At 36.2% G+C, this 13,121-nt stretch overlaps 1 protein-coding gene across 6 annotated transcripts in view; it reads left to right on the forward strand.

Annotated features, from left to right (window-relative positions):
• LOC134804778 (uncharacterized) overlaps positions 1–13,121 on the forward strand; it is a 52,931-nt gene that overhangs the window by 33,813 nt on the left and 5,997 nt on the right. For 5 of the 6 annotated variants that reach the window (XR_010146181.1, XR_010146180.1, XM_063778007.1 and 2 more), the window contains 2 exons: positions 11,569–11,698; positions 12,764–12,856. Coding sequence is in view for 4 of the 6 variants with exons in the window: in XM_063778007.1 (XP_063634077.1) it covers positions 11,569–11,698; positions 12,764–12,856 (223 nt within the window). In the remaining 2 variants the exon portion in view is untranslated. The remainder of the gene's footprint in view (positions 1–11,568; positions 11,699–12,763; positions 12,857–13,121) is intronic. The other variant, XM_063778008.1, reaches the window with a different exon arrangement.

Genomic DNA, 13,121 nt, shown 5'->3' on the forward strand with positions numbered 1-13,121 from the left:
GTCCTGATAGAGACCCCAAATACACGTCAGTGAAACGTCAACTTTGTGACTAAAATGGTACGTCCTGATAGTGACCACAAATAGACGTCAGTAAAACGTCGTAATCTTGACCAAAAAGGCAGGTCCTGATAGTGACCCAAAATTGACGTTAATGAGACGTCATGTTTGTAACCAAAAAGGTACGTCCTGATAGTGACCCCAAATAGACGTCAGTAAAATGTCGTATTCGTGACCAAAAAGGCACGTCCTGATATAGACCCAAAATTGACGTTAGTGAAACGTCATGTTTGTAACCAAAAAGGTACGTCCTGATAGTGACCCCAAATAGACGTCAGTGGAACGTCATGTTTGTGACCAAAAAGGTACGTCCTGATAGTGACCCCAAATAGACGTCAGTGAAACGTCACCTTTGTGACTAAAATAGTACGTCCTGATAGTGACCCTAAATAGACGTCAGTAAAACGTCCACTCTCGGCGAATAAATGACCGACCTTATTATGACCTATAAATGACGTCGCCTGTGCGTCGCTGAGGTACGTCCTGATAGTGACCCCAAATAGACGTTAGTGAAACGTCATGTTTGTGACCTAAAAGGTACGTCCTGATAGTGACCCCAAATAGACGTCAGTGAAACGTCAACTTTGTGACTTAAATAGTACGTCCTGATGGTGACTCTAAATATACGTCATTAAAACGTCATTTTTGTGACTAAAAGGTACGTCCTGATAGTGACCCAAAATAGACGTCAGTGAAACGTCAACTTTGTGACTAAAATAGTACGTCCTGATAGTGACCCTAAATATACGTCATTAAAACGTCAAATTTGTAACTAAAAGGTACGTCCTGATAGTGACCCCAAATAGACGTCAGTGAAACGTCAACTTTGTGACTAAAAAGTACGTCCTGATCGTGACCCTAAATAGACGTCATTAAAACGTCAATTTTGTGACTAAAAGGTACGTCCTGATAGTGACCCCAAATAGACGTCAGTGAAACGTCAACTGTGTGACTAAAATAGTACGTCCTGGGGCCTATTTCTCGTACGTTACAAGTCTTGTAATACAAGTGTGTATCTATGGTAACGCTTGTATTTCAATATTTTTTACAAGTTTCCGTTTCACGTAAATGTATAATTGTTACAAGAGCGGGGATAAAAGAGTTTTCACAAGTGTTGTTGTTTCACAAGTTGACTAACACTAGTAGATATTATATACTAAAATAGTAATTACGTTTCTCAAAAGCTGTACTTTATACTTGTAGCTTGTGACTTATCACGAAATAATGAGGAGTCTCTATAAACTGCTAATATGCGTTTTTGGTAAAAATCGATTAATAAATAAATGAAGATACTGCATTTTTAAGATCTCAAACGTGTAAGTTTTGAATGCACTTCGTTAAATTCAGTAATATTATTTAAATTTAGCTTTTATTCTCCAAAAAAAAAACAGTAAACTCATTCCTATGAAATTATTATAATTGGGAAAGAACCAGTAAATGACCAATAACATAATAATTTTGTAACGAATTCACCCGTATTATAAAAAAAAACTGACCTACCCTGAAGCTTGTAAACATTCATAGAGTGACTGACGAAACTGAGTTTGATTTTACACTTGTAATTGATAATTTTGAGAAACGCTTTTCATTACTACTTGTATTTATTATACGCTTGTATATTCCGAAAACACAAGTCAGCCATTTTATTTTCCTCTTATTAAGATTATGATACATAACAGTGACATTGACATTAAGATAACATTTATAATGGCCATTGCATTTCCTTTTTGCATAGTAAACAAACCTATTTTCTAACTTTAGACAGCCGCCTTGTAGCACTTGTAGTAATCATTCCTACGAGAAACAAAATTAAAACACACTTGTACAATGAAATTTTAAATGTAAGCTTGTAGACTTGTGAACTTGTAACGTACGAGAAATAGGCCCCTGGTAGTGACCCTAAACAGACGTCATTAAAACGTCAATTTTGTGACTAAAAGGTACGTCCTGATATTGACCCCAAATAGACGTCAGTAAAACGTCTACTCTGGACGAATAAATGACCGACCTTATTATGACCTATAAATGACGTCGCCTGTGCGTCGCTGACGTCAGTTTGCTACCTGGGTAGTGCCACGTTTCCTTCATCCTGCACAAGCTTGGTATTACAGTCGCCATCACCCCATCAAATATATCGGGGCGGCCGAGGTGAGGTACAAGGCGTCATCAGATATTTATGTGGCGTGGCGTGTTGATACTGACTGTACAAGCTGCAAGTGTTTTGAGCGCATGATAGGAATCCCATCAAAAACATAAATATGAAATGAGAGCCAAGTTTAAGAATATGCGTCGTTGTTGACTTCGCCGGCAAAAGAATTGATATCTACAGGGTGTAATCGTTAAGTGTAGCCAAGCGATAATTCTGTAAATATAACTGATATCAGAAAACTTCAAATTGATATCGAAAGTGCGTTACCCAATGAGTGAAATTACATTACTAACTTTTTTTAAATAAAAGCAGAAATATCCCAAACATTAACTTGAAACCCTCCCATATGGTAGAAGAGCGGGCCGCAATATTTCGTACCGACATGACATCACGATGAAATGCACAATGGTTTCCCATAAAAGTGATGCTAAGTCCGAATTCGATAGTCTGCCACGGCGGAACTGGCCGAAAGTACGGAAAAGAAGGCCACTTCCGGTGCGAAAAAAGGGGCCTGATTTAACCCATCTGACACCGTAATAATAATTATGGCAGCAGTTAGAAATTTACATGTAGACACAGAAAAGCGAAGTCTGTCAGTATTTTTTCGGCCGGAACTGCTTGGCAGACGCTCTCAAAGGTGACCATCGGGACCCCTAAATATACCCATCTGACACCTGGGGGCCGATTTTTGAATTTCGAGCGTTCGATTTCGTCACTCGAAAATCGGTGGAAAACAGCAAAATGCTAATTTTTGAAATACGAGCGATAGAAATTGGGAATCGAGTGGTATTGACCACTCGTTTTCAATTCTATTAGTAGAATTTAAATGCCGGGTACTGGAGATATTATTGAACGAAATACACGAAATCGAGCGGTCGAAATTCAAAAATCGGCCCCCAGCATGAAACCAATTCCAGTCGGTAGGTATGAACCTTCCTTTCAGGAATATATAAGTCTGTCACGGCTTTTTCGGCCGAAACACCTTGACAGACGAGATTATGTAAGCAACATCCGTGGTAGCCTCATTATGGAATTGTCCAGATTAGCTAAAGAATTAGCTACCGAGATTTTTACAGCTGATAGTACTCGGCTCCTGGAGTATATTTAAGTATGAAACATTATAGGTTTTATGATGTACTTATTTTAGAGAAAATTCTAAAATAAATTTGCTACGTAAAATAACTCTGTTAATGAGATAATTAAATGAGACCTCATTTAACACATTCTAAAACTCTTTTACCTAACAATATACTGGCCACTTCACGTTGATAAATCAAATGACACGTTGACAATGACATTTAAGGGGCCGGTATATGACGTTTTCGATTTAGACCTCACTTTGTAACCATAATTTGTTCAATAAATGTTTAATAATTGCATTAAATTACACGTATTTTTTTTCATGAAGAAACCGTGTACCGACTCTTCATGCCATTATATTTTTAATTTGCTGTTATTCTCTACAAATCGACACTAAAAGTATCAAAAAATCAAAATATGGAGTTCCGTTTGAGACAGAAGCAAAACAATTTTGTCTTTGACAGTAATTGAATTATTGTATGATTTTGAAAGCTAGATAATTCAGCTACCAATTTATTATCGATTTATATTTTTACTCACAAAGACAACAGAGAAATTCAATCTCCAATGTAAACTTTCGAACAATTTCTATACATTGACGACATCACTCAAAATTCTTCTTCAAGTCAGATGCCCGTTGTGGCTACACCGGAGCACACGTGTACTTCTTCAAATGAAAATGACAGCTTGATTTTCTTGCTTTTGACAATTATATTGACATTAAATCATATACGCACACGAGAAAGCATACCAGTAGATAAATTGTATTTCAAAAAATAGGGTACATAAATATCAGCTCGCGTCTCATTTAAATTTGATTTGCTCTTATTTACGGGTCATAATAGTTGAAAACCGCAGTAAACTATCTTAAAACAATACGATTACAGTCGAATTTAAGTATTATGTTCCTTCAAAACTCGCTTAAAATGAAAAAAGTTTAAAGACTCATCTTTACTGATTGGGATCAATTTTTATTATGCTGGTATCATTTTGCGTCATTTTAAAAACGCATTTGACTTCTGTACGTCAATGAATTTTGATGACAATTGTAATCTTGTATTATATTATAGAATTTTTATCTTAAAATATTGCCTATTAACAGGAAGAGTTATGTAATTCGTATAAGTAATACCTGAAAGTCTTGTACCTAGATCTGTAATACCATGGATTACGACGAATAAATTATTATGATTATGACGTTCGTTCCGTCTATATGTATAATGCGTGTACGTGCTGTTCTCTGAAAATCTTCAAGAAAAAATAACGGCTAGACCAGCACTAAGTACTAGCGAGTTTTTGCGGCTTTGGAGACCGAGATGAAGCTCACAGGCCAATTAGCGCTGTGGACTGGTTATTGTTATGTATACCTATGTATCGAATGTTTTATAAATTTACTATAAGAAGCAATGTTTTATTTCGATTAGGTCTACATTTTATGCATATTGCATATTTGAAGTATTTTCGTACTAAACTTGAAACTTTCGTTGAAACTAAATAAAATAATTATTCCAAATGTACAGTCACCTGCAATTTATGTTAAACAACGAAGGCCGCAAAAATATCTGACACGATCTTATTTGTAGAACCATAAGAGCATGTCACATATTTTTGCGGCCTTCGAAGAGTAGGTACCGTCATTATCACCAACTTTGCCCGCTTTTTTTTTTTAAAACGCGAATTTCTCAAAAAATATCACATATGACTTTTTTTTGCTCAGCACGTCCATTGTGATCAAACGCATCATGTTTGAAGAAAAAAATGTTTTATCGTGTTTTTACCCATTTTTTGCGTCTTAGAGGGCGGGCAAAGATATCCGGGGTTTTCGCCAAAATTGCCCACGTCAATTTGGTATTCAAGTACAGCTCGTATGATGATGATGTCTAAGGATCACTTAAAGGTTTTGGGAAATCCTACCATTCCCTGTTAATAACTTAGCGATAAGACTGGCGATAAGTGTAAAACTTTTAAATAAATTTGCTGGGCAATGTTGCCTACCCGTTTTTGCCAATTTCCAAATAAGGCTCGCCTAAGCATTTTACAAAGGCTAGGGTTGTCACTTTTGAGAAAATCTGTTACAATAGTCTAATGGCCATAAATATGATTTTTGTTGTGTTTTACATTCGTTAACGGGATAAAACATCTAAATAAAGGATAATAAGACAAATTAAATACAGTATATATTTATAAATTTATTTTAGTGTACAAACATAACCTTCTTTTACTTGCGAAGTTGGGTAAATTAGATGAAAGTGACAACCCTAATCCGTTTTTGGTGGTGGGCAATGTTGGTATGGATGCCAAATTACCGGATTACTTTGCCCACCGCTAAAACTTTTGTGTATTTAGGCCTTTTTAGTTTAAATCTGAATAGACATAATCTATGCTTCATGTGTTATAAACTCAAACCCGGAAATATTTGTCAAAGGGTTCTCAATTTTTTCTACTTGCATTCATTATTTATCGATTTTTTGCCCGCCGAAATATACCCTATATTAAACAACTCGCTCAAAATTCCCAAGTCAAGTTATGCACAAGTTTGGTATATCAGTTATGCACAAGTTTGGTCAGAAATATAACCTATTTTCTACTAAAAACAGCAGGGTGGCCATAACTATTATCAATTTTTCTACATTAACGAATTTGTTTAAAATTGTCGTTTTGGCCAAAGTTTCCCTGGAGGCAAAGTTGGCGCTAATGACGTAACATATTATTGCAGGTGACTGTACATAAATTTTTCGGTGATTATGAGATTATTTTCCAGGTTAGTTTACTAACAATCAAGTTATGCAGATACCGATTTCGTAAACGTATAAGTAGTAAGGTACCGCTATTGTTTAGCGATACCGATTATTTTTGAAGGTAAAACTATACCGGTTGAAATATAAAGATATTAAAATTACAGCAGGGACAACCATTTTTTATAGGTGTACCTAAACCATCATTGGCCGAGCGTTAGCAAAGGTCTCGGTTTCAGCTTGGGCAAAAACGCTTTTGTATGTTCTCCTTTGCAGATCACATTTCTCAACTGATTCTCGTGAAAATGTGTAAGCAGGTTCGATAGAACTACTCTGTTTCGCTTTATCCGCCAAAATGGAATTGCCACCCTGCCTAAAATTTATTCATTTAAATTCCCATTGAATGGATATTGCACCTTATGAAAAACCGTATAGAGTAGTAAATAACATTTTACATCTGACTTAATGACATCTTGTTTTATTCGCTTTAATTGTACAAAACGCGTATCTCGACAAAGCAATATTAGGTAGTAAAACAGTCAACAATCAAAATGAATTATAGGTACGTCACGTGTGACATGAACAGACAAGGAAAGCAAGATTAAATGCATTGTTTCTCTTTCATCTTTAAATGGAACGCTTTTACCCTCAAAGGAGGCTAGTGGTCAATACTAAACTAAAAGTCCAATCTTAAAAAAACATGATGTGTCACTGACCTGTCCCAGTAAAGTGAGGTAGTGTGCGTGAAGTGCGCTTGTGTGTGAAATGGGGTAAGTTGACAGAATCTGAAATTTTACCCACCGCTACCGTCGCCTTAAGACAAACAAACCGTTTCCTACACATGATGATTATTTTTTAGGTAGAATTATAATTTATTTATTTTGTACGGTAAATGAAAACAAAAAAAAAGATATCAGAAGTTTTCTTAATTTATATTTAAAGTTAATTGTTTTAGTGTAAAGTACCATCTCGTAAAATATCGGTAGCTAATTTGTTATCAGTTATCACCTTATCCATACTTATAATATTATAAACGCGAAAGTGTGTCTGTCTGTCTGTCTGTCTGTCTGTTACCTCTTCACGCTTAAACCGCTGAACAGATTTAGTTTAAATTTGGGATAGAGATATTTGGTATTCATTCATTTATTTTATTCCTAGCTTATTTCTTGTATTAAGTAAGTCCTATGTTAACTTATATTTACAAAAAGGGTTAATAATATTGTTAAGAATTAATAATTATTAGTAGTAGGGGAGAGTGGGTAACAGTGGATACACTTTTGTTTGAAGCCCAATATTTCTGAAGCTAAGTACATTTAGCCCTAGCATTTCAATCCATTGTTTTGTAACACTATAAGTACGGCTACCACCAGTTTTGACATTGACATAACGCTCACGTTTAAGTAACTTACTTTCTATGCATCTCGCTCGTACTCGCATATGCGAGCAATAGTGGAAGCGAGATGTACAGAAAGTAAATTACGTAGACGTGAGCGTTATGTCAATGTTAAAACTGATGGTAGAGGCTCAGGGTACACAAAAAACACACGATAGACATTCTAACAGCCATAGATTTTCGTCAAAAGTATTTTTTTTTATAAATGGGAAATTATCCACTGTAACCCATGAATGGGTTACTTTGGATAAGCCCTTGGGGTACAGTGAACTTCATGGGTCACAGTGATTTATTGCAGGATTTATTAAAAAAAAATCAATTAACAAATATTATTTATTAATCATTTGTATTCATAAGATCACTATTAATAATTTACACTAGAACACAGTGTCTTAAACTACATTTAATGAACAATAATTATATTAATATTATAATTAAATTTGTATCAAAACAATGCTTCAATTTTAATTAGCATGAATGATGAAGCTAAACATTGTGAACAAATGGTTGAGTCAACGAATATCTATTCCAGAAAACCTAAATCTAAAGTATAACACCCCTGCTGCCTTTTTGTTTGTCCCGAATAGGACGGATTAGGCATAAACATTTTTATGTCGACATTTGGGAGGCGATATTTCCCATTTGTAGAATCTCTCCTTAAAAAACTTATCTCGGTTTCCCCATTTGCTGCATCTTTTAACGCCTTTCCAGCGTTGAAAACCTTTTTATTATTTGTTTTAAACTCTACTAGGACAAAATTGCCTTCTTTTGGTAAAGTCGGCAACTGTCCGAAACATTCTGGATCAACGATACCAAAATCAGTTTCTGTTTCTGCAAACGATCCTTCTTCCTCGGAGTGAACATTATATTAATGTATCGTTTTAAATGTATTATATTAATGAATCACTTTGCAACACTCCTTTTGACGGTCGTCCTTTTCTTTACTGCTTGCTTTTTTTTCTTGGAATGTTTAGCAATTTCTCGTTCTTCAATCTCATTCTTATTAGGTGTGTCTGTAGCTATCATCGATTTACCTTTCCTCCTTGGCTTTCTATTATTTTTTCTTGGGCCTGCTTTAGGTAATCCTCTAATATCTAAAGGGCTCTTAAAAGCTTTTGAAGGCCCTGCCACAGGAGTTAAAACTTCACCAGGAGTTGCGGTTAACGGAACTAGAGCAGTCGACGATATTACAGAATTAGAATGGTTGTGATCCATAACAGCTTCTTAGTCCGATCTTAGTCTTCCTTGTCCTATTTCGACGCATTTTGTAACCTAAAAGACGAGAAAATATAAAGTAATTAGCGAAGTGTAAAGAACAAATATACGTGGGTTACAGTGGATACTTATCCACTGCAACCCAAGTTGAAATTATCCATTGTGACCCAACCACCGTTACCGAAATCAAAGATTCGGAATAAATTATAGACTCTTGTTAAGGGCAAAATAATAGCATTTTAGGCTAACCGAAACACTACACAACACTAAATAATCCACAAACACACAAAACCCTTAAAGAATTTGACACAACACACTTTTAAAAACACGTAAAAATTTAATTTGCTACTTACTATGGCGGTACGTTGCCGGAGCGTGACCTCCCGGCGTGTGAGCGTGGCGACGACTGGCGCGGTGCGGGGGGAACGCTCGAAGCGAACGTTTGACAAGAGTACAAGTGTTTGTGTGCGTAAATACACGGACAGCGGCATTTTATTCGATGTTACCCGTTAGTCACTGTTACCCACTCTCCTTATACTTATGAAAATGTATCCTCCATAAACTCTTGGACCGAATAGTATGCCTTCGATATTAAAAGTAGTTTTAGTTTTGACACGAATGGGTTAAGGTTTTTTATATTTCTTATATCGTTTGACACCTTATTATAAATCTGGATTGCTCTGAAATAACGGCCTTTTTTGTAATTATCCAAAATTGGTTCCGGGGGGATGAGGTTATTGTTACGACGTGCACTTTTACAAAACTCAAATAACTGTGTGTTCTTCATGACAAAAGTAGAAATTTCTAAGATGTAGAGAGAGGGGAGAGTTAAAATTTGGAGATTAGTGAAATGTTCCTTACAACTGTCTGTTTGTCGTATATTGGTTAGTATGCGGACACATTTTTTTTGGGCTATAAGGAGATCGTGGGCGTCACTGCTATGGCCCCATAGAATAATACCATACCGTAACCAGGCTTGGGCGTAAGAGTGGTAAGCGGACAAAGCGCACTCTGTATGTGTGTTTGACTTCAGAATGCCCAGAGCAAAAATAAAACTTGATAGTTTAGATTGAACTTTAGCAATGTGTTTAAAATCCAGTTGATATGATTGTCTATAGTTATTCCTAATAAATTGCATTCAGTATCTTCATTTATATTTAAATCCTGCAACAGCGGTGTTAGATCGGTAGGTTTTTTTCTGATAGGGCCTAAATTGCATAAGTTTTGTTTTGGTTGTATTTACTACTAGGTTGTGATCCTGTAGTGTTTCTTTTATATGAGAGTAATCGTCAGAGTTGTTGTCATGTTTTAAACAGGAGAGTGATGTCGTCGGCAAATATGATACATTTATGGTTGGTTATTTTAGGAAGATCGTTTATATATATTAGGAACAGCAGACATCCTAATACGCTGCCTTGGGGGATAGAGCTGTTGATGGTGTGCCATTTAGATTGTAGTTTCATTAATTGGTTGGAGTCTTTATGGTAATGATCTATTTGTACGTACTGTTGTCTATTGTTGAGGTATGATTTTAGCCAGTTATAAGCATTGCCACGGATCCCGATTTCATACAGTTTGTTGAGCAGTATTGGGTGTGAAACCCTGTCGTAGGTACCACGAATGTTGCTTACATAATCTCGTCTGTCAAGGTGTTTCGGCCGAAAAAGCCTTGGCAGACTTATATATTTCTGAAAGGAAGGTTCATACCTACCGACTGGAATTGGTTTCATGCTGGTGTCACATGGGTATATTTAGGGGTCCCGATGGTCACCTTTGAGAGCGTCTGCCAAGCAGTTCCGGCCAAAAAAATACTGACAGACTTCGCTTTTCTGTGTCTACATGTAAATTTCTAACTGCTGCCATAACTATTATTACGGTATCAGATGGGCTAAATCAGGCCCCCTTTTTCGCACCGGAAGTGGCCTTCTTTCCCGTACTTTCGGCCAGTTCCGCCGTGGCAGACTATCGAATTCGGACTTAGCATCACTTTTATGGGAAACCATTGTTCATTTCATCGTGATGTCATGTCGGTACGAAATATTGCGGTCCGCTCTCCAACCAATACATTTAGTACGACGACTCACCCCTCAAAGAACTTCGGTTTCGTAAGAGATAAAACTGCTTGAGATTAATTATTTGCGATAATAAACTATAATAAAACTACCGTTTATGAAATAATAAATCTAAGATTTATTTTTTAACTACAACGCAAATTTTAAGAAAAGTTCATTTAGAAACATTTAAGAGGGCCCGTCAATGTATCGCACAAGACGTCGGACGGCGTCACATCGAGCAACTAATACTGTAAATAAAAATTTACTTCCTTAAAAAATAAATGTTAGATTTATTATTTCATAAACGGTAGTTTTATTATTTTATTACAGTTTATTATCTCAAATAATGAATCTCAAGCAGTTTTATCTCTTAAGACACCGACGTTCTTTGAGGGGTGAGTCGTCGTACTGAATGTATGGGAGGGTTTGAAGTTAATGTTTGGAATATTTATACTCTTATTTAAAAAAAGTTAATAATGTAATTTTACTCATTGGATAACGCACTTTCGATATCAATTTGAAGTTTTCTGATATCTGTTATATTTACGGAATTATCGCCTGGCTACACTTAACGATTACACCCTGTATAGGTATGAATGCCAAGTTTTAGTTCACTTGGGCTGTTATTAAAGTTTAGGAATTGATTTATCTATACTGAAAAAAATTATCCAGTCTGTTAAGGGTGCAGCGTAAAAAATATCTTTTAATTCAAGAGAATTCAAGAAAGCGTCGAAAATTAAGAAACTTTGTGACGTCTCCGAGGAAAGACGTGAACGAGTTAACCATACTATAAAATGTTTATGACCCTATTTTCAAATATCAGAACACTGAGACACATTAAATGCAGTCAGTTTGTAATATTGGATGTATACTCGGCTTCTTAAGCAGCTTGGCTACGACTCGAGAGGACTTGGACGCCGCGACATCGAAGGGCAACAACATCGCCGCGCAGGAGGCCAAGCAGAGTCTGGCCGAGTACGCCAGCTTGTACCGCGAGTACGAGCAGCTGGACAAGGTGAGCCTTTAACACCTACCGCGAAGCACTTCGTTCATTCGTCTATCTATACGCCTGTCTATCGCTAGAATAAACAAGACTGATATTGGGAGGTAGAAGGCCCTCATAACTCCGCTTCATATTCTAGTTACCTAAATGATTTGCATAGGAACTGCATGCCGACTGCACGACAATTGCAACGTCGGCGTGCAGTTCCCATACAGTTGCAGTCGGGTTGCAGTCCGTCGATCTATACCGGCCCTTAAGCCTTTACCAGGCAAAGGGTGATATGCCACCCACATAGTAAATCGTTTACACAGAATCGTTAGGTTTTAGCTCCAAATTTCCTACAAAACAGTATATCGATCCCTGAAAATATTGTGATCTTCATTCACAACTCGCTTTTAAATCTAATAATTATTTATTATTATTTATTGATCCAATAAGTAACACAGCATTACAGTATAAAACCAAGGCACTGTGAAACTATTTGTTTATTTTTTTTATTTAAATAAATTTTCTTTGGCACTCGTTTGAATTCACTTGCCTAGTAATTTCGGTGGTCTTTATGACAAAACCGAACACTTAAATAAAAGTATACAGGTCGGAAAAAAATGATATTTTGTGGATTATGAGTGTTGTAAGGTTTTCTAATCTTATACTTTGCTAAACATTTATGCATTTTTGTGATATGACCAAAATTAGGATGTGGGATGACACTATTCCATTGCCTTGTTAGAGTTAGACTATGTGGGAACTATTCTGTCCATTGTTATTGTTATTATTGTCTTGTCGTATCATGTAATAAAATTGTTGTTAATTTTGAAACAATGTCAAGTAATGCAGATGAATCATAAAAAAAGATCCAATATAATTGATCTAAAGTTATAGTTTTCCCCTAATTTTCATTTTCTTATTGACTGCTATTATATTGTACCTACACAATTTGTATCTATGCAATTCTGCAGCTCGCTGTATATTACATAAGGTATTCTACTGACGAAGTATGATCATTCACGATGAGTGAATAGAAAAGTAGATTTGTGGTGTTATATGTAGGTATACCTAATTTTGAATTTTTTTAAGACGCTCCGCGAAGGCAACTATGATCCAGAGTGGGAACGTCGGCGAGACGAAATTTGGAAGGAACTAGCTTTGCGAGAGGAGCGTGTCCGCAAGGTAAGATATTTGGCTCATTATTAATATTCTCTTTATTTATTTTTCGTCTTAAGTTAGGTTTGTTATAATATGAATATAAAAGTAAAATATAAAAACACTTACAAAACAATAAAAAATACATATAAACACATTATAAAAAACCTAACCTAGGGTGCCGCCGGCAGCGGGGCTTGGCCCAAGCTGCCGGTGGTCAGGGCCGCAGAGTGAGGAACCGACGTACTATACGCGCCGTGTCCAATATTACCGCCTTCTGCATCTGACCCTT

The sequence above is a fragment of the Cydia splendana genome, chromosome Z, assembly GCF_910591565.1.
Source record: "Cydia splendana chromosome Z, ilCydSple1.2, whole genome shotgun sequence".
NCBI classification, from domain to species: Eukaryota; Metazoa; Arthropoda; class Insecta; order Lepidoptera; family Tortricidae; genus Cydia; species Cydia splendana.